This window comes from Pogoniulus pusillus, chromosome 19 (assembly GCF_015220805.1).
Source record: "Pogoniulus pusillus isolate bPogPus1 chromosome 19, bPogPus1.pri, whole genome shotgun sequence".
NCBI lineage: Eukaryota > Metazoa > Chordata > Aves > Piciformes > Lybiidae > Pogoniulus > Pogoniulus pusillus.
The window spans coordinates 16,935,430-16,959,477 of NC_087282.1; the positions used below are offsets into that span (position 1 = coordinate 16,935,430).

General features: G+C 43.4%; 1 protein-coding gene across 2 annotated transcripts in view; it reads right to left on the minus strand.

The window, feature by feature from the left end:
• SH2D1A (SH2 domain containing 1A) overlaps window positions 1-24,048 on the minus strand; it is a 43,258-nt gene that overhangs the window by 10,328 nt on the left and 8,882 nt on the right. Inside the window, exon 2 of one of the 2 annotated variants that reach the window (XM_064158890.1) lies at window positions 20,086-20,214. In XM_064158890.1, coding sequence (XP_064014960.1) covers window positions 20,086-20,147 — 62 coding nt within the window. In that variant the 5' untranslated portion in view covers window positions 20,148-20,214. Of the gene's footprint in view, window positions 1-6,193; window positions 6,444-20,085; window positions 20,215-24,048 lie in introns of those variants that run through there. The other variant, XM_064158889.1, reaches the window with a different exon arrangement.

Sequence of the window (24,048 nt, forward strand, 5' to 3'; positions counted from 1 at the left end):
TGGTCTGGCACAAGGTGAGGTCAGCCAAAAGCAATGTCTCAGAGAGTAATTTCTTCAGATTTGGAAATAAAACGATAATTTATTCAAATCTGAGATGCTAAATAGAAGGAAAGCAGTTTTCTAATGGGCCATGGATAATCATGTCCTCCAGAACAGTACCTCACAAAGGCAAAAACTCATGAAATAAGGTTATCTGGTGAAATTCCTTTCAACACTAGGCAAAACTTACAAGAACTACAGTAGATAAAGCACTGTCAATAGTGCTGTAAATGTTAAGCTTTCTCTCAGATACAGGTAGGCAGAGTCTGACCATAAAATCCCTGAACCTGAAATTCAAATAAATCCTCATAACTCAAGCCTAAAAACCTAGAGTAGAGATAATCTAGGGTCTGTTACATAATGATCACATTCATTCACAGACTGGTTAGTGCAGTGGCTACCAACCATTCAGCCTGTCTAACCTTTCTGACATTTTTTTTCCAAGAAAAGCCATTGGAATATCTGAAGGTCATTAGCCAAGATGTGAAGATTAAGCTGAAGGTAGCTGAAATACTCCCCTCATCAGAATTTACTGCTGTGCTGTGGAAGACTTTTTCCAGAGCTGAAAATAGGGCGTGATATTTACAACGACAGCCTTGACTTGAGGGGCTCCTCCTTAGAGAGAGGCTTTGATTCCAAATTACATTTTAAATGATGATGTGTGGTGCTGTAATAAATTCAATGAGTCTGCCATTTCTATCAAAAATACTACATGGGAAACAAAAGAAATGCTAAAGTGAAGCTGGTTCATGATCCTGCGCTGCGCCTTCACGCTGTACAGCTGATGCATCTGCTGCATCAGGAAGTTTCAGCACGTTGCCTAAACTTGTGCACTGTGGTTACAGTGATAGGAAAAACAGCACAGGTAAAATCTAATAGGACTGCAGCCTATCTCAGTTACCATTACTATTAATTCAAGAGCTCTAAACAGATTTCTATTCCAGCTTCTGATTACTCTCCTGAAATTGAGTGCAACGCAGTACATGAATGGCTGGCTTCAAACAAATAATCTGAACATATCATTTGGCAAGTATGTCATGCTCAGCTTACTTAAGGGTCTGAATAAACTACTAACATTCCAAGTGTTTTCAAGTATATAATTTTAAGACCCAAACTACCAATGCTTTATCTTCACCAATTCAAGCATGAGCTGCTTGTTTCCGCATGCATACTCATATATCTGTGACGGAAAGTGGTGATTTTGGCACTCTCAGGCATTTTATTTAAGCATTCTGCAGGCACAGTTTAAGAGGCTGCTTCTCAAACCAGGCACTGTTGCTGTGGCTTGTGTCCCCCACTGACTTCATTAGAAGCAGTGCACATGCAAGATTTCTAAGGGTGCTAAAAACATCAAATTGAGTATTGAGCAGGTAGAAAAGCAGACCAGTAAAGGAAGCTCCTAGGAACAGTCAGGGTTTGATACCAAAACCATGGTATGCCATGTGCAGTCTAACAGGTCTAACAGTTCCTCAAACAGCAAAAAGCTTCTTGCTTCTCAATGCAGTCCTAAGAAAAAAAATCCAGGAAAGGATTGTGCTTCTCTGTTTCCTCAAGAATGACAGAACATGAAGAACACCCTGAAAGCACCTTATTGTTTTAATCATGGTGTGGATATAATGAAGATCTTGGGGAGCATCCAGTGTTCAAAAGATTTGCCAAAATATTCAGGTTGTGCCTCTGTAAGAGTCCCAGGGGACAAATCAAAACCTTTCTACTCGTCCTTCTTCACAGAGAGAGTGATTTCCCATTGGAATGGGCTGCCCAGGGAGGTGGTGGAGGCACCGTCCCTTGAGGTCTTCAAGAAAAGCCTGGATGAGGCACTCAGTGCCATGGTCTAGTTGATTGGTTAGGGCTGGGTGCTAGGTTAGACTGGATGATCTTGGAGGTCTCTTCCAACCTGGTTGATTCTATGATTCTCCATGCATCGCTTAATTGTGATCCTAAGATGTTTATGAAAGAGGTATTCATGCTTTGCCACAGTCAGACCGAAAACCAGCCTCTCTTTGAAGGTTTGCAGACATGCTGTGTGTACAGCATGACTTTGGACAACGGAGAGCAGCATTCAAGGAAGGTAAAGCGACACTAAGAGAAACAAAGGCAGAAAGTGGAGTTTTGTAGCCAAACACTCCAACAACAGGGTCCTGCCTGGTGCAGTCACCCATCTCTGTAGGTCAGGTTTTATGCCGCTACCTGTCTCTTTTATGTGCGCCCTGTAAAATCAGTGTCAGTCGCAAGGGATTCATGAAGTCTTTGACTCCTCTCCTTTTTAAAGGTCAGGGCTCCACTTTTTAATTGGAAAAGCAAAAGGCGAATCAGCCTGACTGTGAACGCTGCTGCCCTGACTACCTGCCTTAAGAGACTCACAGACTGCCAAAATATGGTAGAGCTTTTTAGGGGTGCCTGGGGGAGGGGGTGACATTAAAAATTCCTGTAGTTTCTTGGGCAAAGGAGGCATTGATAGAATCTAAGGGATGCAGTGGCAATCACAGGGCTTACCAGTTACTGTACTTGGTGCTGGGAGTGCAGAGCAGCCAGCTAAGTGAGTTCAAACTGATGACAGTGTTGGCATCCAAATATTTGTCTAATGACTTTTTTGATAAATGTTTCCTTTAAAACTCTTCATCAGAACTATGCCTTTAAATTTTGACACCTCCTTTCTTCTCCTATGGTAAAAAGAAAAGAACCTAAGAAGGGTTAGAGCTGGAGAGCTGGGGGCGTGGGTTTAGATTTGTTTTGGTTTAGTTCTCCAGGGAAATGCAGGGAGAGAGGAAAGAAGTCAGCCTGAACATGCTTTGATAGTGGGAAGCTGGACGATCTTTTTCTTTTGTAAGAGCAATAGAAACATCACTGGCAGCACAAAACTGTGGCACTTCTGTTAGAAACTGACACTGGAAAGATGTAACACTGTTTTGTTCCACTTTGATACTTACTGTGATATATTTAACATCTGACCAGCTTTGTTTCTCATGTTTCAAAGATTACTTCAGTCCTTTGAGTAAATACATTACGTTCCAGTAAATCCTGATATACCTAGGTACTCTTACAGTGATCTTCAACACAAAGGCTGAACCAAAACGTACATTTCTTTATAACTTTGTTGTTCCTAATAGCTTCCATTAAGTATTTAGAAGGAAGACTAAAACTAGCAGAGAAGCACTTACCCTTTCTCTTATTTTCCTCTTAAACAGTGCATGTAGCAACTACATGTTTGCCTCAGTCTTTACCAAGGCTCTCATGCACATACATGCTTGCCCCCTGTTTTGTTCATGATGCTCAGACTGGAACGTGTTGGGTTGTGCCCATTGGTTTATTTTGCCCAAGTTAGGCTTAGCATCCTCCACTGAATGCACACCTACGACTCTCATGCCTTCCCTGCTTACTCCTCCAATTTCTCCACTCAAGTGCTCTGTTTTGGTAAACTTTTGCCTGTCAAAGCATTTTTCTGGTTTATGGACCACATTTTTTTGAACTTCCACTGCCATCCTGAGTGTGAGACTGTTTCCTGATGTCTTTATGACAATTGCCTCCAAGTTATTGTGTGATATGTTGCTTACTGTATCTGCTATTTCTTACACAATGCTCTGAATTGAAATGTTAAGAATTACTGGAACCAACACTTAGCTCTGGCATTTTTCAGCCACCCTTCTGTCTATATCAGATCATACTCACCATAACATCTTTCATTTATTTTCTCATCTAGATTTAGCCAAGTTGCTATCAAAAAAATTCCCTTGTTAAGAAAAAAAGAATTGTTGAGGAGCTATATTCTGTAACAAGCCCACAAAGAATTCACCAGCAATACTTTTTGCTTTTATCCCTTTGCTTATCATACATAGAATCATAGAATCAACCAGGTTGGAAGAGACCTCCAAGATCATCCAGTCCAACCTAGCACCCAGCCCTATCCAATCAACTAGACCATGGCACTAAGTGCCTCATCCAGGCTTTTCTTGAAGACCCCCAGGGACAGTGCCTCCAGCACCTCCCTGGGCAGCCCATTCCAATGGGAAATCACTCTCTCTGTGAAGAACTTCTTCCTAACACCCAGCCTATACCTACCCTGGCACAACTTGAGACTGTGTCCCCTTGTTCTATTGCTGGTTGCCTGGGAGAAGAGGCCACCCCCCACCTGGCTACAATTCCCCTTCAGGTAGTTGTAGACAGTAATAAGGTCACCCCTGAGCCTCCTCTTCTCCAGGCTAAACAGGCCCAGCTCCCTCAACCTCTCCTCATAGGATTTGTGTTCCAGGCCCCTCACCAGCTTTGTTGCCCTTCTCTGGACATGTTCCAGCACCTCAACATCTTTCTTGAATTGAAGGGCCCAGAACTGTACACAGTACTCAAGGTGTGGTCTACATGAAGACCTGTGCAGTCCATAATGTCCAAAAGCAATTATGTAGAGTTCTGTTACTTACTGAAGGCTGTTTTCTTTTCCCTCAGAGGCTGCAGAGCCTTTACAGTTAGCAATCCTTTCTGTTCTTCCTATTGTCATTTGATATCTTTCACTCCATTCATGACATTTCTTTCAAAGGATGTAAATCACCACTAATCCAGCAAAAAAGGCCCCACTGATTGTGTGCAGATGAAAGACCTTGTTATGTAACTACACCCTGATTTAGACTAATGGCAGACTAATTTTAGAAGTCTCTATTTTATTCAGCATTGTAACATTCTTCCTGACCCTTTCTCTGATACCTTAGTATTTCACCTGCTCTCTTAAGACTTCTGAGAGTTAAGGAGATATATCACCAGTTCCTCTGATGGTTATTTAAAAGAGATTCTGCTTTTATTGCCTATTCCCATCACAGGAATCATAGCACTCCTTGCCTCTTGCTATGTCTATTCCATTTTCATTTTAACTCAAGATGCTTCTCATTTTTCAGCTAGCTGTTGTTTGTTAACAGTAGTGCCTATCTTGGTTCACCTTCTGATTTCATGAGAGAAGAAAAAATACATCTTGTGCCACAAAGATCTTCCTCAAAAGAAGGTTGTGTATTTCTAGATTGCCTATAATCTTCTTACATGTCTCCATTTACTAGTCTGCAGCAGAGGAATAATAATGCTCACCCAGGGCTTAATCAGATATCACTGAAGGCACATTCAAGACATTTGGGGGAAACCTGCCTTAGGATTCTTCTTTCTTTTCCTTCCTTTTTCCAGGTACCCAAGAGATCTCTGTTACCTAATTTCTTTCTGGCCCTAAATCAGTTTTCCCTTGTATTCTTTCTCCTACTGAAGGCACAAATGTCCATGTAGCCTTGGTAGACACACCTTTGTTCTTTGGATGTAATGGTCTTGCATTGCACGGAGCTCTCTCTCAGGACTTCCAAGACTTCTGCTCTTGCCAAAAGTAGGGTAATTAAATTGCCTGATTAAAATTAGGTCCTATGATTACAAAATCCCCCATCTCTTTCTCAGAGAGAAACCTCTCTGCCCTCTCTCTGGCAGACCATCCCACCAGATCTTTCCCATTTCACCCTGTTTGATGAAACACTACCATTCAGTGTGCTAGCCATCAGTATTACATGAACTTTACAGGTAGTTTCCTCCAAGCCCAACACCTCCTGGGACACACAGCCTGAAGCAAACGCACGTTCTGGATGACAGCAATCTGCGCTACCCTTTCCGATGGCAGAGGACACTAGGGATGTTTCTAAGGACATTCATGCTAAGGACACTCTCAAGCGTGTTAGAGAAGTGGAAGAAAGCAGGTAAAAAGCAAGAGGATTACCAAGCACTAGAAGGCAGTGCACACCTTCCCAGGACAAATCACCTGGCTCTTCTCCACGGCACCTTTCTCATCCTTCCTACATGCCCCAGGCCAGCTTTCTCTCCTTATTTTACGCCCATAGGAAGTGGGGGCTGTGCAAGGCAAAACCTGGTCCTCTGCTCTGCAAAAGACTCCACACCTTTTATGCACCACTCTGCCTTAAATCAAGATGAAGAAGCCAAAAGGCTCACTCCTGTCTGCAAATGTTAATATTAAGATGTATTTTGTCACTGTTATGTGGGGACATCTTGTATTATGGATGAGAAAGCTGAAATGCAGCTACCATCTGACCAATCCTTCCCAGCACCCCAATCCCATCTTCCCAGCCCTGCTGCTCTCAGCTGTTCCACACCCCAGTAGCTGTGCAGGGCCAGTTGTACTTACAGCACACACAGGCAGTAGACTCCTGGGATGCTCTCACTGTCCCGCAGCAGGTAGCTGCCATCAATGCCCGCTGCCAGCAGCAGTTTCTCCCCAGCCTCACGAGTGATGCCTCCATGGTAGATGGGCAGTGCATCCATCCTGGAGCTGTCTCCCAGTGTGAGTAGCTCTCCCTGAGCTCCTCAGTCGTGTGCTCTCCTCAGCATCTGTGTCTCGGTGCCAGATGTAAACAGGATGTGTTCACACCTCAGAAGCCTCTGCACAAGGCGAGACAGCGCTAAGGGAAGAACGAGGAACAAGCACAGCTTCTTTGTACTTTTTTTTTCCTTTGCCCCTTTTTGTCTTCTTTTTTTGCAGGCTCGACATCACAGCTTGCACACGGAGGTGTCATTTCACAGCCCACCCTCACCCATATTGGCCCCCACTCAGCAGGGAGAGGCCAACGGCCACCATGGGTTGGAGCATGGAGGCCAGGATTACAGTACCACCACCAGCAAATGCTGACAGGCACTTTTCTCCTCTGGTGTTAATCCAAATGGTGACAAAGAAGGGCAAATCAGGACCCCAAAGGCCCTCTTCAAGTAGGAATTATCTATTAACCTCTTACTTTTAAAGAGAGACTAGAAGTAAGGTGGCCTCACTGTTCCCATTCCACCAGGTCGCTGGCCTCAGACTCAGGTGTTGAGTATGGCACCTGCTCCGTGGTGGTTGGTTCAGTGCTCAGACACAGTACCTGCACTGATTTACCTCATGAGTGGTCATTTTCATAGGCTTTGGTGATGTTTAACCACTGGCAATATCAGGGTTGCTGCTTGGAGGAAGTCAACAGCCTCAGTGCAGCTTCATCAGTGCCACTGGCCTCTTTGCATAGCACACAAGTGGACAGCCAAAATCCAGAGACCTGCCTGAAGAAGGCATTTCTCTCACCTGCTGTGGTCACAGACATTTAGTCAGCACACTGGTCTCTCGAGAGCTGCCATACACACAGGCTGCAAAAGAGTCTCTTTGCGAACAAGGACAAGCTGAAAATGTGCTTTTATAGCCCAGAGATATTTCCATGGACAAACCTTCCTGGCACTGAGCAGGGCAGACAAGGAGATGCTGTCCCTGCAACCACAGCCACTGGGGCCAGCTGCTTTGGGCTGCAGTGAGATCAGGGCTGGATTGTCCCTGATGCAAGGCTTTTGTGCTCCCCTGGCGAGACACATTTCCACACCTGGCTGCACAAATAACAACTCACCCCAAACTGGCCATAAATACAGGTCACACCTGTGGCCTATCCTTTTTAAATTGAGTTTGCTAGCAGGACAGGGCAGAATGAACACATGACACCCAGGTGTCCACAGAATGCTGTGTCCTGGTTGTGGTTAAGCACAGGTGAAGAAAACTCTCTCTGAGTGCACATATTTCAGGAAGAAAAATTATATTAAAACCCACCAAAAATAATGGCTACTCTTTTGAAGTGTCAATCAATCCAAATGGTTTCCCTTGATCATTTCACAGCATGTATCTTTCAATTCTGACCTTTAGTACAGTTTTCCCTTGAAAAAAAGACCTTTTTTTAACCTAGCTTTAGTTTCTCACTCTGTGCTGGATCAAGAACTGGCTGGATGGCAGAGCCCAGAGTGTGGTGGTGAATGGTGCCACATCCAGTTGGCAGCTGTCACTAGTGGTGTTCCCCAAGGATCAGTGCTGGGCCCAGTCCTGTTCAATATCTTTATTCATGATCTGGACGAGGGGATTGAGTCCAGAATCAGTAAGTTTGCAGATGACACCAAGCTAGGAGCAGGTGTTGATCTGTTGGAAGGTAGGAGAGCCCTGCAGAGGGACCTGGACAGGCTGGATGGGTGGGCAGAGGCCAATGGGATGACATTTAACAAGGCCAAGTGCAGGGTTCTGCACTTTGGCCACAACAACCCCAAGCAGCACTACAGGCTGGGGACTGAGTGGCTGGAAAGCAGCCAGGAGGAAAGGGACCTGGGGGTACTGATAGATAGTAGGCTGAAGAGGAGCCAGCAGTGTGCCCAGGTGGCCAAGAGAGCCAATGGCATCCTGGCCTGCATCAGGAACAGTGTGGCCAGTAGGACAAGGGAGGTTATTCTGCCCCTGTACTCAGCACTGGTCAGGCCACACCTTGAGTACTGTGTCCAGTTCTGGGCCCCTCAATTCAAGAAGGATGTTGAGGTGCTGGAACATGTCCAGAGAAGGGCAACAAAGCTGGTGAGGGGCCTGGAGCACAGCCCTATGAGGAGAGGTTGAGGGAGCTGGGCCTGTTTAGCTTGGAGAAGAGGAGGCTCAGGGCAGAGCTCATTGCTGTCTACAACTACGTGAAGGGAGGCTGTAGCCAGGTGGGGTTGGCCTCTTCTGCCAGGCAACCAGCAACAGAACAAGGGGGGACAGTCTCAAGTTGTGCCAGGGTAGGTATAGGCTGGATGTTAGGAGGAAGTTCTTCACAGAGAGAGCGATTGGCATTGGAATGGGCTGCCCAGGGAGGTGGTGGAGGCACCGTCCCTGGGGGTCTTCAAGAAAAGCCTGGATGAGGCACTTAGTGCCATGGTCTAGTTGATTGGTTAGGGCTGGGGGATAGGTTGGACTGGCTGATCTTGGAGGTCTCTTCCAACCTGGTTGATTCTATGATTCTCCTTTTGAGAGATGGGCATTTCTGACCAGTGAGTCGCAAGTCAGCTCATACATGAGGCACTGCACCAAAATCACCAGCAGCAAAGCTGAAGCTTTTGGAAGCACCAGGAACTTCTTGCCCACGGGCAAACCCCAAAGAGCAGCTGCTTGCCTGCCCAGCACCTGAAGGACTGAAAATAACTGCAGAAAACCTCAGCTGTAGAGGTCCTGAAACCTTCCACCACCGTGTTCACAGCTTTTCTATCTTGTTACACAAGTGTTCATTACCCTCTTTACATGAGCCTAGGGACTTGGCCATCCTGCCTGCTTAAACCAGTTGTTAAAGCATTTGCACAAGAAGGTAGAGCTGGTGCCTGCTGCAAACGTGATTAATGCGGACGGTGACAAGGTGTAAGCAAAGCACTGTTGCCTCGTAAAGCTGCTGCCTATTTATTTTCCTTTTCCAAACTACCTGTACTCTTAGGAATTTTTATCTCTCTCTCTCGTTTCTCAGTAGTAAGAGCTGAATTCAGACAAAGTGTATGTGCAGATAGCTCTAGAGGAAAACCAACCAGAATCACCCAGTTCTGCAGATCTCATTGACCCACTCAGCAGATTTCAACCAAAGTATAGGTAGGAAATCACAGAACTTTTGACTATGAAATGCTCTCTTAATAAGGGATTCACCACATTACCTGGTCAGCCTGCACAGTCCCAGCACTTTGATGAAACAGTATTTATTATTGTAAAAGAGCTGAAAAGACCCAGTTTTGTTTTTGTGGATAAGAAACCCATAAAACTCCAGTTAAAGAACCTTGAAGCCTGGGCTTCCACACAAATCTCTTTGTGACCACACTGGCTAGGGAATATATAGCTTTTGAGACATGCTTGGTTTCAGAACAAGGGACACTAAGGAAGCATCAAGGCACCTAGCAGGATAAGCCAAACCAAAGCACAAAGGTGCCTCCTTGGCTGAGTAGAAAGAAATCATGCCACTGCTCTGCACCACACCACCAAGGCTGGAGAAATGCTCCCATCTGCCAAACAAACATCTTCACTGGACCTTGCACTGTTGTCACCCAGTTAAGCTGACACCAATTGCTTCATTTTCTATCCATTCAATCTTATGCCTCTATAGCATTGTTTGTCACCCTAATTCATACTGCTTCCTGTGCACAGTGGGGCTGAGAAACTAAACTACAAAATAGAGCAGCAGGAGTGGGAGAGTAAGAGAAACAACAACCAACCAAGCCCCAAGGGGATGCTGCTCCTGTCTGGACCTAGTCTTCATTGCCTTCTACTGGAAAATAGTGATTTCTTGAAGCACTCTGAACCTTGCCCCGCAGGATGCTCAGCATTTCTCTTGTTTTGGCTTTTTTTTTTTTTGAGAGAGAGTATTCAATACATGATGGACACAGTTTTGTGCCTTCCCTAAAGCCATCCAGCCTGTAGTCCCTGCAGTATGCTAGAAAAGAATTATCTAAAAAATACATGAAGGAAAGGAAGCACTTAAAAGTGTTCTGAAATATTTGGTCGTGAAAAACAGGCTTAGAAAGATAGGCCTGCCTAGACCTCTTGGGTCATCAAGCCTACTTTCCTGCTATCTTAGCCAAACACATCATATAATCCCTTTCAGAAACTCATTATACCCTTTCTTAAAAGTAGCTTGATTTTTTTTGTTGTTGTTGTTTCCATGCTGGAAAGCAATTGCAGAACATTGCGATTCTGTTGTTTGGAAACCTGCTTCCAATTTCCATCCTAAATTTATTCATGACCAATTTATACTCATTTGTTCTTGTGCCAATGTTGTCCTTTAGTTTAAATAGATGTTTTCTCTTCCCAAAGCTTATGCCCATGCTATATTTAGCAGCCTCCCTCAGCTTTCATTTCACCAAACTCCTCTCACTTAAGCCTTTCCCTTCCCATGGTCAATCTAACCATTCTTTTTTGGTAGCTTCCCACTCTTTTGCATTATCATGCACTATCCTGGCTGACTTTTAACACATACCTTACACACCTTTGTTGGCACTTCATTACCCTGGTGAAAACACCTTGATTTGTATGTTCTGTGTCTTCCCCTCCTTATCCTTTTCTTACCTATGAGCATGCAGGTATGGTGGAAACCTGGTTAACAAAACTCAGAAGCATAAACTTGCACTCAAATCCCTTCAGATTTCATCCAATTTACCTCATCAGGGTCCTCGAGGTCACTTAGTTCATCCTAATGAGAATTTTATTCATCTCTGTGGTGACAGTACCTCCCTCCCTTATGCCACTGGTAAATTCCATTAGCACATGCTTATTTTTTATGGGATCGTCATTAATAAAATGTTAAATAGTATCAGGCCTAAGACTGACGCTTGGGAAGCTCTACTACATTCTCTCAATACTGATCATCTCCTCCTACTACTCACTTTCTTATTCACTTTTCAGTTCCTGTACCAATCTCCCATTTCAGCTAAGAATTTCCCACATGGCACTTTACCAAATGCTGCACTTAAGTTTAGATAATTAGCTCTAAGCACTTCCTTTGTCTAGAAAAATCAATTATGATGATATTTCAGGCACCAGAACTTGTAGAAGTAGTTGAAAAGTGGAAGTAGATGATACAAGAAGACATTACCTCAAGTTTTCCAACCACCTGCAGAGATTTGGGCTGATTTTTGTTTTCGGAGGAGCTGATTCATTCATCCCCAGCAATGACATTTTCATACGTTGTTGGATTTTATAACAATTCTGAATACTACAGCACTAATACAAAGGCATCATTAAAATTCTCAGGTGTTATTATTTGAGTGAAAATAAGACTGACCTTCAGAACCTCTATGAAGTTAATGCTACTGTGGAACTGCTACAGGAAGGTCTTGTATAAAGGGCCATAAAGCAAGATAAAAAGCAAAATACTTGTGTTGGTAGCTTTGCCAATACAGCAGTGTTACCACAAATGCCATCCCACTAGAAGAAGGATGAAACAGCTTCAAAATCAGCAGCTATTGTCATGCTGGGGTGGGGCAAGGGGGGATTAACTAGCAAAATGCCACATTAAAACACAGATAACTTTACATACTCTTTTCATCCTTTCATGCCACCTTTGTCCTTAATGTTTCAGAACAACACATCTGCAGAGATGTGCTACTGACATAGGAAAGTAATGCTAGGAGTCAGTAAGATGCTGGCTATTCTACAGCATACCTGCTGAGTCGCCACTATCATGGTTTCTCTCTGAGCTGAAATGAAAGAGATTAGGAAAAAAAGCAGTCTATGATTAGCAAATGTGCAGTTAGTGGTAAGGTTCTCAGCAGCAAAACAGATGAATCCTAAAACATTTTTGCTTAAAGCTGACAAATTAGCATATATTTCTGCAGCCTCTGTGTTAGTGATGATATTCTATGTATGTTGCTTTAGAGGGGAAGAAGCAAAAAAACCCCAAAAAATGGAATGTGGTTATAATAAATAAAGTTCAGATGCAGACTGCAGCTTGATACCTCAGGATATACACATTGTTCAGATCTCATTTGCTCTGAGAAAGGTCAGCTTGTAAAAGTGGAAGTGCTCAAATGTCTGGGTGTTTGTGAGGCCAGGGCCTTTGCCCCCTTCAAATTTAATATATAGCCCAGATAAAATTCTCAGGTAAGGAGATCTTAAGTTCTCAAGAGGCACATTAGCCACTGGGAGGAGGTACAGTGCTCAGACTTGAAAAATAAGTGTTCTTGTTACCTGGCAATTGGGTGTGCTTGGTGCCATCGATTGGAGCTGATTCTGGGGGAGGCTGATAATATGAAAGGCTACGGATCTTTATGAATGAGGGGCTTTACACTCATCAACAACTGTCTTCTGAGCACAGGTAACACACACGTACCAGCAAGGATGACATTTCGCTGAACTTTATCGGTGTTATTTCCTCCGTGTGGTCTCGCTGCTTACCTGCGCAAGCTGTTTTGAGCGCTCTGCGAGTGAGAGAACAGCAAAACTGAAAGCGACGTACTGTCGTGAAATTCGTGTTCCAAGCTATCTGGGCTCTAATGTGGTTCCTTTTGCCGGTTAATATTTTGTGCCTCTCTCCAGAAGCACCGTGGCAGCTGGCTATTTTGCAGAGGCATGTGCATTACCAAGTGGAGATGCCCTTTGCGATAAGGTCAGCAGAAACAGAGCGAGTCAGAGGAACTTGCATCGTTTTGTTTTCTGCTCTTACTCTTTCAACAACCCTTTCCTGTAAAACGCAGCAAGGCACAGGTCATCACAAGCATTAAGCCCCCAGATGCTCCTGATGGGCAAGACCTCCATGTCTTTATGATTTAACCGAATCAGCTTCAGACTCAACAGGGCTAAGTCATATGATGACACTCTCAGGGTAGAGTAACTGTCCATAATGGAGCTCTTCCTGCATGTATTCCTGTGCAAGCAACTCTGGAACCGAATATAAGCTTTAGAAACTGAATTTCCAAACAACATACACACAGTAGTTAAAACTAATTTGCTGACATCCCATCGGAGCTCATAATGGATATTTATCTGAATTACAGCAGCATCATGTAATTAGACATCAATAAGAGCTTTTGTTCTGGAGGGGAGGAAAGTTTATCAGTTCTGAACCGTATGCCATTGCATGTCTAATCTCTGCCTACAATTATTTCAAATGCACATCCAGATGATAGCATTTATATTCATTCTGAGATTCACTGAGTTTGAGGCCAGAAGGCTTCATTATACCATCTGGCCTGACCTCCTGGATATCACAGGCCATTACATTTCCCCAATTACCTCTATATTGAGCCCTGTAACATGTGTTTGACTAAAGCATAACTATTTTTGACTAAAGCTTATCTTCCAAAAAGGCATCTAGTCTTGATTCGAAGCCATCAAGAGGAAAGAATCCTCTACTTTGTGGCTACTTTGTTCCAAAGGCTAAATGTACTCACTATTAAAAATGTAGGTCATGTTTCCAATTTGAATTTGTCGGGCTCCAGATTCCATCTGCAGGATATCATTATACTTTTCAGAGTTAAGTTAAAAAGCCCTTTGACACCCATTATTTTTTCCCTGTGTAAGTGCTTATTCTCTGGAGTCAAGTCACCTCTCAAGTATTTTGTTTTGGTTTTTTTCCAATCAGCGTCACTGAACAGTGAAAATCACAGGGTAAAGTGTTCTCCCTGGTCCTTCTTGATTGTGTATTTTTATTTAACCTGGTACCCATTTCAGCAGTGCTCAGCCCCTTTGTCATGCCAGCCATGCACACAAGGAGTGAAGAGTTCTCTGCTGCCCTGGAAGCACATACTGAATTTCTTTCCTGTTATGAACCTCTGGTCTATAATGAAATCTCTCCTTCCCAGTATACAACTATAGGGTGAAGAAAACTACACTGTGCTGAAGCTTCATAAATACAGAATCTGGTATGTATCATTTGATCCCAGTGGGAACAGTTTATTGTATAATCCAGGTTTCTTTATGACTGCACTCACCTCATCATCCTATACTATCAATTTGTGGTGACGCGCAAACTGCTTCTCCTGAAACCAAACATTGCTCATGGCAAAATAAAAATGCTCTGTGTGCGCATTCCTGTCTCCAGCTTGAGATTCTACAATTCTGAGACTCCAATCATCAGTCTACCTACAACAGTACAAAGGAAAAATACACCGATGGAGACTTTTCTATTTTAATTTTTAGGTGGTTTATTACCCAGATTTAGACTAAATGTTAGGGAACAAATAGCCCTGTACAGCCCTGCAGGTATTCTCTCTCTGCACTCAGAAGAAATTTTTTGTTTCATAAATTGCCCAGAATGTGCTGTGTTGATGTTTGAGGTGATATTACCTTGGTCTCAGTACAGAGAAATACGCCCACATGCACTTCCACTCTTGGTATTTTGCGCAGAGAGCACACAGGGCTTCGCTCTATGCTCATTTCGCAAGTCAGGCTGCCAGCAGGAAAAGCCTGAAGGGAAAAAGAACTTACTCTGCTTATACTAATTGTCCTTTGAAAGTTTGCCTTAGCATTTCGGGCACAGATTGGTTTTTTGCCTACATCACAGACTTCAGCAATAAGAAAACTACACTTCTGTCCTAAAAAACAGCCCTAACTGAAGATGAGTGTGCATACACACACACACAGGTATGGCTGATGCTTATGCACTTTAAAACACTCATGCATATTAAGTTTCTCTTTTTTTTTCCCTGACAGGTCCTGAAACAACACTCTCATTGAGCTTTATCCTTACCCACAGGTGAAAGCCTGCAATAGAGGCATTTAGCTTCAGCCCAGGAAAGAAAACTTGCATTAGACTCAATGTCAGGCTGTACCACCACACAAATGCTATACTGATAGTAAGATGAGTAGTAGTCCTAATCCTCTTCTGACTGAAATCAAGCATAGTTGTCATACTCGGAGCGAGAGTAAGAGTAGATGAAACTTCCCTGGGTAGACAACAGGAAGCATAAGCTTTTGGAGAGCATCAATCCCCAGGCAAAGAGTACCTGAGTTGTGGTTAGACCTGCTGCATGCCATGTAGCATAGATTAGCAGAACTCTGCAGATCTGGCATCTCCAAGCAGGCAGAGAAAGTTTGTGGGTGGAACAAACCCACGTCCTTTTCATTCCACTATTAATCACAGACTGAATCAAATAGAGTGAGAGAAAAAATACAAACGAAACTGAGTTGGCCGAGACAACAACATTTACATGCCAAGAGAAGCTATTACTGCTCACATCACTGTCACAGATGTGCATTTAAGGCCATTACCTGAGGCAGATGTGGGTTTTTCAAAGGTTAGAAGCTAAGCAGATGAGGCTTGTGTGATGCAGAGAAACCACATAACTCTAGGTCACTGCTTTCAGTCCATGCCAGATGGGCATTCTCTGAGAGACAGCACTCCCACATAAGTGCCTGCAGAGAAATGTCTCCCCCTTGGCTGGCATACATCAGCAGCCCCATTGCTTTGGAAGTCGTGTGCCTAACATTGCTGAACTCTCTGTGTCAGGGTCAAGGCGAGCCAGAAGAACAGGATGAGGAAGACTGCATGTGGTGGCTCACTACTTTAAGATTAATAAAAATGCCTAAGCATGAAGACAAAGTCTGAAATGCTGAAAAGAAAGCTTTTGCCTTTACCTCCCTTGATGGGCCTCTTGGCCCATGGACTACACCCAAATGGAGGGCATAATGACCAGTGGAGAGCAGAATAAAGCTTAAGACACTGAAGGTGCTATCCTCCCTTAGTGTCAAAGTTTTATCTGGCAGATGAAACTTGCTGCCTGATTTGGCATAATACAGAAAAAAGGTTGCTAGCAGGTCTACATGAGGTGGGACTCAGGTCCCAGACACAGCTAATCTGCCTGCCACAAGGCTGCTAACCCTGTGAAACCGGGTTCCTAAGAACCAACTATGAAGTACTTTGCACTTGAGTCTGTTTTGTTTGTAATCATAGTGACTCCAAGGGGATGGCATCTAAATACCTTGAAGGTGTTTGGGGACAGCATACTCTTCCTGACTTCCTTGGCTGGGTGAGTCCAGTTCCCCTCTCCCTGGGACCTCCTCTGTAGGTATCAACAGCCCTTTTCCTGAGGGAGCTGCCTTTTAAATGTAACTGAAATCCCTCATTTTCAGTGGTACAAAGAATATGCATATGAAAAAATGAAAGACTAGATCTGTTAGATTTTTTTTGCCCAGTGCTTATCACAAATCCCCTTACAGCAAAAATGTTAGCTGTGTCTGAACAATTTGCACTCAGGCTTTCCAACCTGTAGTTCAAAAAAATGTAAACATTGGGCCATTAAGATTTAATTGCTTTTTATATTCTCTGTGGAAGCTTTTACTATGAACTATTCATAAGCACGCTCAGGGTTGTCCAAAAAAACACATTAGAGCTTTGCTTACAGAGGAATGTGCTCAGGAACATTTTCAGGCACCATGCTGCAGTGACCTACCTGGCAGAGGGACCCCAGCCCTCTGTGCAGGAGCAAAGCACTGGCAACGGGACAGTCAGGGACTACACTCATGCCCAGTGAGGAAATGCCACTCTTTTGTCACTCAGACTGAAGCAGGCACATTATTCCTTTGCTGCTCAATGTAGCTGTGTGATTTCAATTTCCTGCTAAACCAGGCAGAATCTCCTGCCTGAATTTCTTCCCTCTCTCAGACAGTTATTCATCAAAGATGGGGTGGGGGTGGTGTTTCTCCACCAAGATATTGCAGTGCACATTTTAATGCAAAATACTATTCTGATTTTATTTTCATTTAATTAGTTTGTGCATGAGTATTTTATGAAATATTTGCCCTTTTGTGTTGTTGAAAGTCCTCTTTAATGCTCTTCCTGCTGCCCAGGGAGGTGGTGGAGGCACCGTCCCTGGGGGTCTTCAAGAAAAGACTGGATGAGGCACTTAGTGCCATGGTCTAGTTGACTGGATAGGGCTGGGTGATAGGTTGGACTGGATGATCTTGGAGGTCTCTTCCAACCTGGTTGATTCTATGATTCTATGATTAGTTTGAATTCACAGAATAATCCTAGGAGATTTTAGGGCAGCTTTTTTATTTTTCATAATTTTCCAAGATTTCCTCAGCTTTTACAAACCTTTCAGAGGTGCAAGCCTAGCATCTCTATGATAGTACTTAGAGACTTTAACCGAAAACAACTGAGTAATTACTGAGTGAAAAAAGGAAAAGCCCAAGAAATGAGATTATTCACAGAAAAAGGGGACAAACACCAAAAAAGAAAGAAAAGAGAGAGACAAAATATGTGCTCCTTTGAGCCATGTCTAGTTTACAAGCTGGTAGAAATGTTCCTTTTAACTTCCAGGCATTTGGAGTCAGATAATTTCATAAAGTATCACATTTTTAGCTAAATTCTCTCTTATGGTTTGTGTCCCCTTGAACAAGTCTTGACTTTCCTCTGCAAGAGTGTACAAACGCCCTCAGTCTGACTAAGGTCAAAGTAATAGCAATATCCTTGTAGGGCTGAAACCTCTTCTGATTACAGCACCTGTAGCGCATTTGCCTACCTTAACTTCAGGAAGAAAAGACCTTAAAATGTCCCCATGTTCTTAGTTAGTCGTAAGAAGGTGAAAGTAACTTATATGGAGATAAGGTTATGTGCTTGCTTTACATGTGTTTAAATGTCATTCTTCACTTCCAATGGCAAAGGTATGTAGGGACAAAGTATTTATAGTACTACCATAAAAAAAAGGAGAGAGAGAGAGGTATCATAATCCATTTGTTCTAGACAGTTGGTGCTCTATTACTGCAGTATGTTCACTTCTGCTTTGATTGGGGGAAATCTAATAACGTGAAATGAGATCACTAATTTTTGACCTCTTATTTCTCAGTTTCCTTTGAGGGGTAAGGAGTTGCCTTACTGAAGCCTTTTTAAATCACATTCACTGAAAATTAGGCCGTAAAACCCATTCCAAAGACTATTTCTTCATAGAGAAAATGTGACATTACCTAAGCCTAGAGAAGCATGGGGAACAACAACAAAAAAAAGCCTTTAGTACTGCAATCTAGGTCACCTGCTAGTAAATATCACCATTTCTCCAGAAAATAGCACCCACTAATATATAATGTGCATCCACCTTTTTACCACGTAGAGGTAAGATGATTCGTTTCCTCCCTTCAGCTCATTTGCCCTGTTAGTACACACTCTGCTTCTCCTCTGTCTCTCTTCCCTTCGCTGTACTCTCCTCAGCTTCAAAGAAACAGAAACCTCCAGACAGCTATAAGAAATAAAGTCAGTCCTCCAGTAATAGTTCCTGGCCTGGCTGAGGTGGTGGCATTACTCTGTTTTCTCACTGTATTGAGCTTCCCTGGCACTTCCCCCATGACAGGCAGTGTGTCCCCTTCCACCATGATATACTGCAGCTAGGCTCTGCAGGCGCAGACACAGGAGAGGATGAGTGGCGCTGAGGCACCGTTGTTTTCTCTGGGTTTACCTATTTGTCAAAGTACTTTTATGGTCCCTGTCCAATCTCTGTCTAAGCACTACAGGCAATTAGATGCTGCTCTACAGGAGAAAGATTTAATTTTGCAAGAGAATAAGTAGAATGTCAATACCTCTCGTGGATTAAAACAACCAGCTAAGCCAATACCAGGCACGCATTCCTCACCCTCCCGAGTATGTTTTGTCCACTTAGACAAAACAAAGATGAAAACCACATCCAGGGCAATGGATGAAGGCTGGCACAAACTACAGAAGGAATGCACATTGGGTAAAACAGTTCTGAGGAAAATGTGTTTGTGAAACAGTTAACCCTCCACATAAAATGCAACACAGAGTCCTGGATAGACATTTCTAAACAACTTGTATCTGATACATAGGATTCCATCATCACACAGCACTCATTTCCAGCATGCATTTTTACACATGGCATATTCTGTTTGCAACAAGTACTCTGGAGTCACAAACTCAGCCCAGTTTTACAGCCTGATCTGCAGTGGTCACCCAGCAAACCACATCATTTTATGTGAAGACCAAGAAATTATTTGTGATGCCAACTTTCTATTCTTGCTCAAGACATTCTTTTGTGCCATTTCTTCATCTTCCCCTTAGACAGTCTTTTTGTCCTGTTTTTTGTTCAGGTCTTTTATAAGGATGAAATTAAGCACAATGCTGTGGCTCAAATATATAAGCTCCCATCAGCTCCGGCTGCTGAGGGATTCCACCTACAACATGCTCTTGATTGTCTAGGCAGAACATGAGAGAAGAAAGGACCTAAGGTTCCAAATAAATTACCAAAACTGAAGAGTGGTCCATTGTTATCCAAAAATTGGAAAGGTCAGCAGTCCCATCCTAAACATGTTGGGTTTTTCAATTGAAACAGTAGTTCAGGACATAATTTGCTGACTTCTATACCCATAAAGTTATTTAAATCAAGTTCCTCCTGCATATAATTTACTGCCAAAGTTTCTTTGGCCTATTTTAACACCATAGTGGGAGATTAAAAACTCAACTATTATTTTAACTATTTTTATAAAGGTTACATTAGTACATTTCATTTCTTTATTGCTTTACTGAATGTCAAGGTGCAGAGCACTCAGTGGAGCCTGACAGTGACTAAGAGATCTAAAGGTCATACTGTATACATTTGCTTCAAAAGTTCAACCTTTGTTTTACTTAGAAAATTATTCACAAGTTACTGCCTACCAGAAAAATATAATAAAAGAAGAGGTCATCCACACCCAGAGCACCAGAAACACCACAGGAAATTCTGACATGGGGAAACCCATCAGTCCTCAGGGCTGCCTTTCTATTTTAATTGCAGTGGGGTTTTAAATCTACAGTCAAAGCTCACCTCTGTCTATGCAGAGCAATAGGATCACGCAGTGAAGCTCTCCGCTGCTGCTGGCTGAGCATCTTCAAGTTACAGTTGGAGCGTGAAGAGTCCGTCAGTGCTCCCTTTGATCTCCAGAGTCCTGGAATCCTTCAAAGGCCAAAGCAATAATAAATATTAATACACAAATGAGCTATTAACAATAATAAAATATATGATGGGTGATAAGATAAGAGGTGAAAACAGCAATAAATTCACACCGAAGGATGTCTGCCCTGCTCTTGCCTCAAGCATGCACACACACACATACACACACATCATTTCTTTGTCTTTAGGGTATCTTAGCATAATAATTTCAAAAATTAATTTCAACTATGCATCATCTGTTGGACAAAAAAGGAGCAAATTTGTCCTAGCAGGGTTTAAATTGGATTAAGAAATGAAGTATTTGGTTAACAGGGCACTTGACTTTTATTACAGATGAGTAAATCGCTGTTATTGCAGTTTTATTCTTCTTAGGATTTTTTCAGGAGCAGCTCTTGGGGATGTTTTAAAATTCATGATGTGAGTACAAGCATGGCAGGGGGCTCATTTCTACCAGGGCAGGGAAAGAAGTATTACAGGGTGAGTACACATCCAGCTCAGGTTCCCCTGCACCAGTGGCAGCACTGGAACTGTTGAGTTTTACTCATGAGACTCTGCTATGAGCTGTGCAAGCTAAGCTGCTCACCATTGCATCAAGAGGCAGTGTGGTGTCTGATGTGGGGCTTCAGCAGAAAAAAGAAGTCATCTGTGAGGGCTCTAGAAACAAGTCTTCTGCCAAAGGAAAGATCACAGTCAATGTGGGCAGGGAAACACCATCCTCCTCCTTTTTTCCACCATTTCTGTCCTTACTCCCTACTGAGTATTCTATCTTGAGTCACCTACCCCACTGTGGGTGGCTGAGGCATTAGGGCTCTCATGCAGATTTGAGCCCTTCAGCACCCACTTGCACAAAGCACAAGGATGGTTGCATATCCCAAAAGCAGAAGGACTGTTGCTGCCTGATAAGTAGCCTTTTGCCTATAGCACCAAGAGGCACCTGGGGCAACACCACATGCCTGTAGCACCCCGAGGAGCTGCAAGCAGAGCCCAGCAACATGTCACCTATGCAGAGCTCTCCAAGCCCTGGAATGAAAATAAGTAAATAACTAGATAAATAAATAAGAAAGGCTTTAGTAATAGTGTTGACACTGTGGGAGCTGCACAGGGGTGAGATATGTTGAGGCTTCTCATAGGGTGACCTTTTCGGTTCACTTCTGCCCTTGAACCATCATCACAGGTGTAACAGAGAGCAGAAACCAACTCAACTAACTGAGCACACAATTCAGCAAACATAAAATCCCACCTAACTGGAGGGACAGGCAGCATCTCAGCTGTGCACTAGGACTGCCTGTCCATTCCCCCCAGTGTGCTCTAAGTGGTCCCAGGCAGCTGCCCTCAGATCTTGTTTTGTACACAGCATGATTTAGGTTAGTTTATTTTTAATTCTGCTGTTATGAGGTTTGACACAAGTGTGACAATGATCAACTGAAAAAGCAAAGTGTTGCATATCCACATGATAGGGGGTGCAGAGCTTAGGCCCTGTGAAAACCAGGGTACCACTACCTTTTAGCACCTTCTGCAGAAGACAGCACAAGACAACTGATCCCTACTTTCAGCTAAACCAAACTGGGTTGCTTTTGTTATTTGAAACAGGGGATTTTCTGGTGAGGAGGGACATATTGTTATATACTCTTTTGATGCCTCTCTTTTACTCTTTTTTTTCTCTGCCTGGCTTATCTTCCTATTTTTCTTGCCCTGGACATCTCTGTACAGCTTCAAGTCCAATGGCCTGCTACTTTTTAATGTGTGTGAACTTGACAAGTTCATTCTCAGTTTCACATTTCCTGAAAATATAGATCCTTTTCAGATCAGAAAGTCTGGGGTTTATTAATTTCAAATATATAAAAGCCCCATCAGTGAAACACGTGGGTTTTGTAGAAATGCACAAGCCAAAAAGCTAGAATTCAGGAGGTGCCTTTTGGTCTTCATTACAACAACACAGAACACTGGAAATAAAAATGAAGGAGAAAAATTAGTCTGGTTAGCAAGGGGGGGATATAACCTAATACCAGCCACTATTATACTTTCCTATGCTGTTTAATGAATCAATGCAGGCAGGAAAAAAGATTACTGGAGCCTGAGGCACTTAATAACGGTGGGTAACATAACATGAATTTCCCTTTAGCTGTCATTCTAAGAAGTTGGTATGTACAATTTCTGTTTCTAATGTAATGAGAGCAGAGGGTGATGCCATCAAGATGAGAAATTTTGGCAGCATGGTGCGAAGCTGCACACAGGCAGCCAGTTTGCTAGGTGACTATGCAAGCTGTTCCAGCATAGTGCTGGGGACAGTATGGGCGTCCCGAGGCTGCAAGCCCAACAGTGAAGGCAGTATTGCCCTCCCTGATGTGGGCACTGCCAGAGAGCCACCACCAGCCAAAGACATGTCAGATGAGTTCAGAAATGAGGATGTGAGCTGCTTACCCAGAACGTAACGGAAAGCGTGCAAGTGTTAGCTGCCACCATCAGAGCCTGCAGATACTGCAGGGCAAAAAATAATGAACTATGATAAAATAAATAAAAGACAGTGCATGAAAATGTCTGCTGCTGCTGCTTACAGAAATGTTGCAGGTGCACCACAGCTAACCTGGAAAAAACCCTTAATACTTCACCCCATTATAGAATCATCAGTCAGGGTTGGAAGGGCTCATAAGGATCATCTAGTTACAATCCCCAGCCATGGGCAGGGACATTCCATCCTAGAGCAGGCTGGCCAGAGTCTCATCCAGCCTGGCCTTAAACACCTCCAGGAATGGGGCCTCAACCACCTCCCTGGGCAACCCATTCCAGGGTCTCACCACTCTCATGGTGAAGAACTTGCACCTCACTTCATCCTCATGATATATAACAACTCTATTCCTCCTACTCTGGGACTTTTGCCTTTTCTTTGGCCTTGTTACGGGTTCAGCCTAGACCAGCCACTAATTGAATGACAGATGTATTAAGCTCTCTCCCTTCTCGGAAGGGGAAGAGAAAGGAGATAAGGGAAAGAGAGTGACATATTGGGAAAGAAAATGAAACCAGCTGTAACAAAAAAATACAATAAAAAGCAATACATACATACACACAAAACCAAAGTGAAACCAAACGTGCCCTAATGGAAATTACACCACCATCGCTACTGATGGCAAAGGCAGGCACTGGGGAAGTCCCAGGCTGTACTCAGAGGTAGATAGGAACCAGATACAGGAGCTGGATTCCGGTACTGGATTCAGGAACCTGGTTGGGATCAAAGGCAGAATAGAGTCCTCCTCAGATGCCAGCCACTGAAGAAGAGGCTTAGCCCTTGCAATCCCTCAGGTTTACACAGAGTATGATGCATACAGAAGGGGAAGACCTTGTTGATTATTCTAGGGCCATTTTCACTGTAACCATGAACATCAAGTGTTACTGCTACAAGAAGAAGACAGTGTCTGCAAATCCACACCATTATCTATGCATATTGCAGTCACTTAGAAGAAACTTAACTGAGAAGTCAAATCGATGAACAAAATTAGTTCTGCTCTAGCTTGAACCAGAACAGGGCTCCAGCTGGCAATTTTCCCTATACAAATCTAGGACCCTGTGGCTGCTGTGATCACCTCTGAGCTGTCATCATTCTTCTCCATTGGTAATTGCCTCCTTCAGCCCTGGCCATGCTCTCCAAAGCATCTGCATAGCTATGTACTGCCTGCAAACAGCAGTGAAACACTTTAGGATTCTTTTCAGTGAAGGGCCAAAGGCTTGAATTGTATTGCACTGCCTGGTAATTAATAGCGAGAGATCCTGAGCAGAGTAACAACAGCTATAACATTGCTCCAACTGCACGGGATGCAGAAGGAATAAATGACATTATATGAT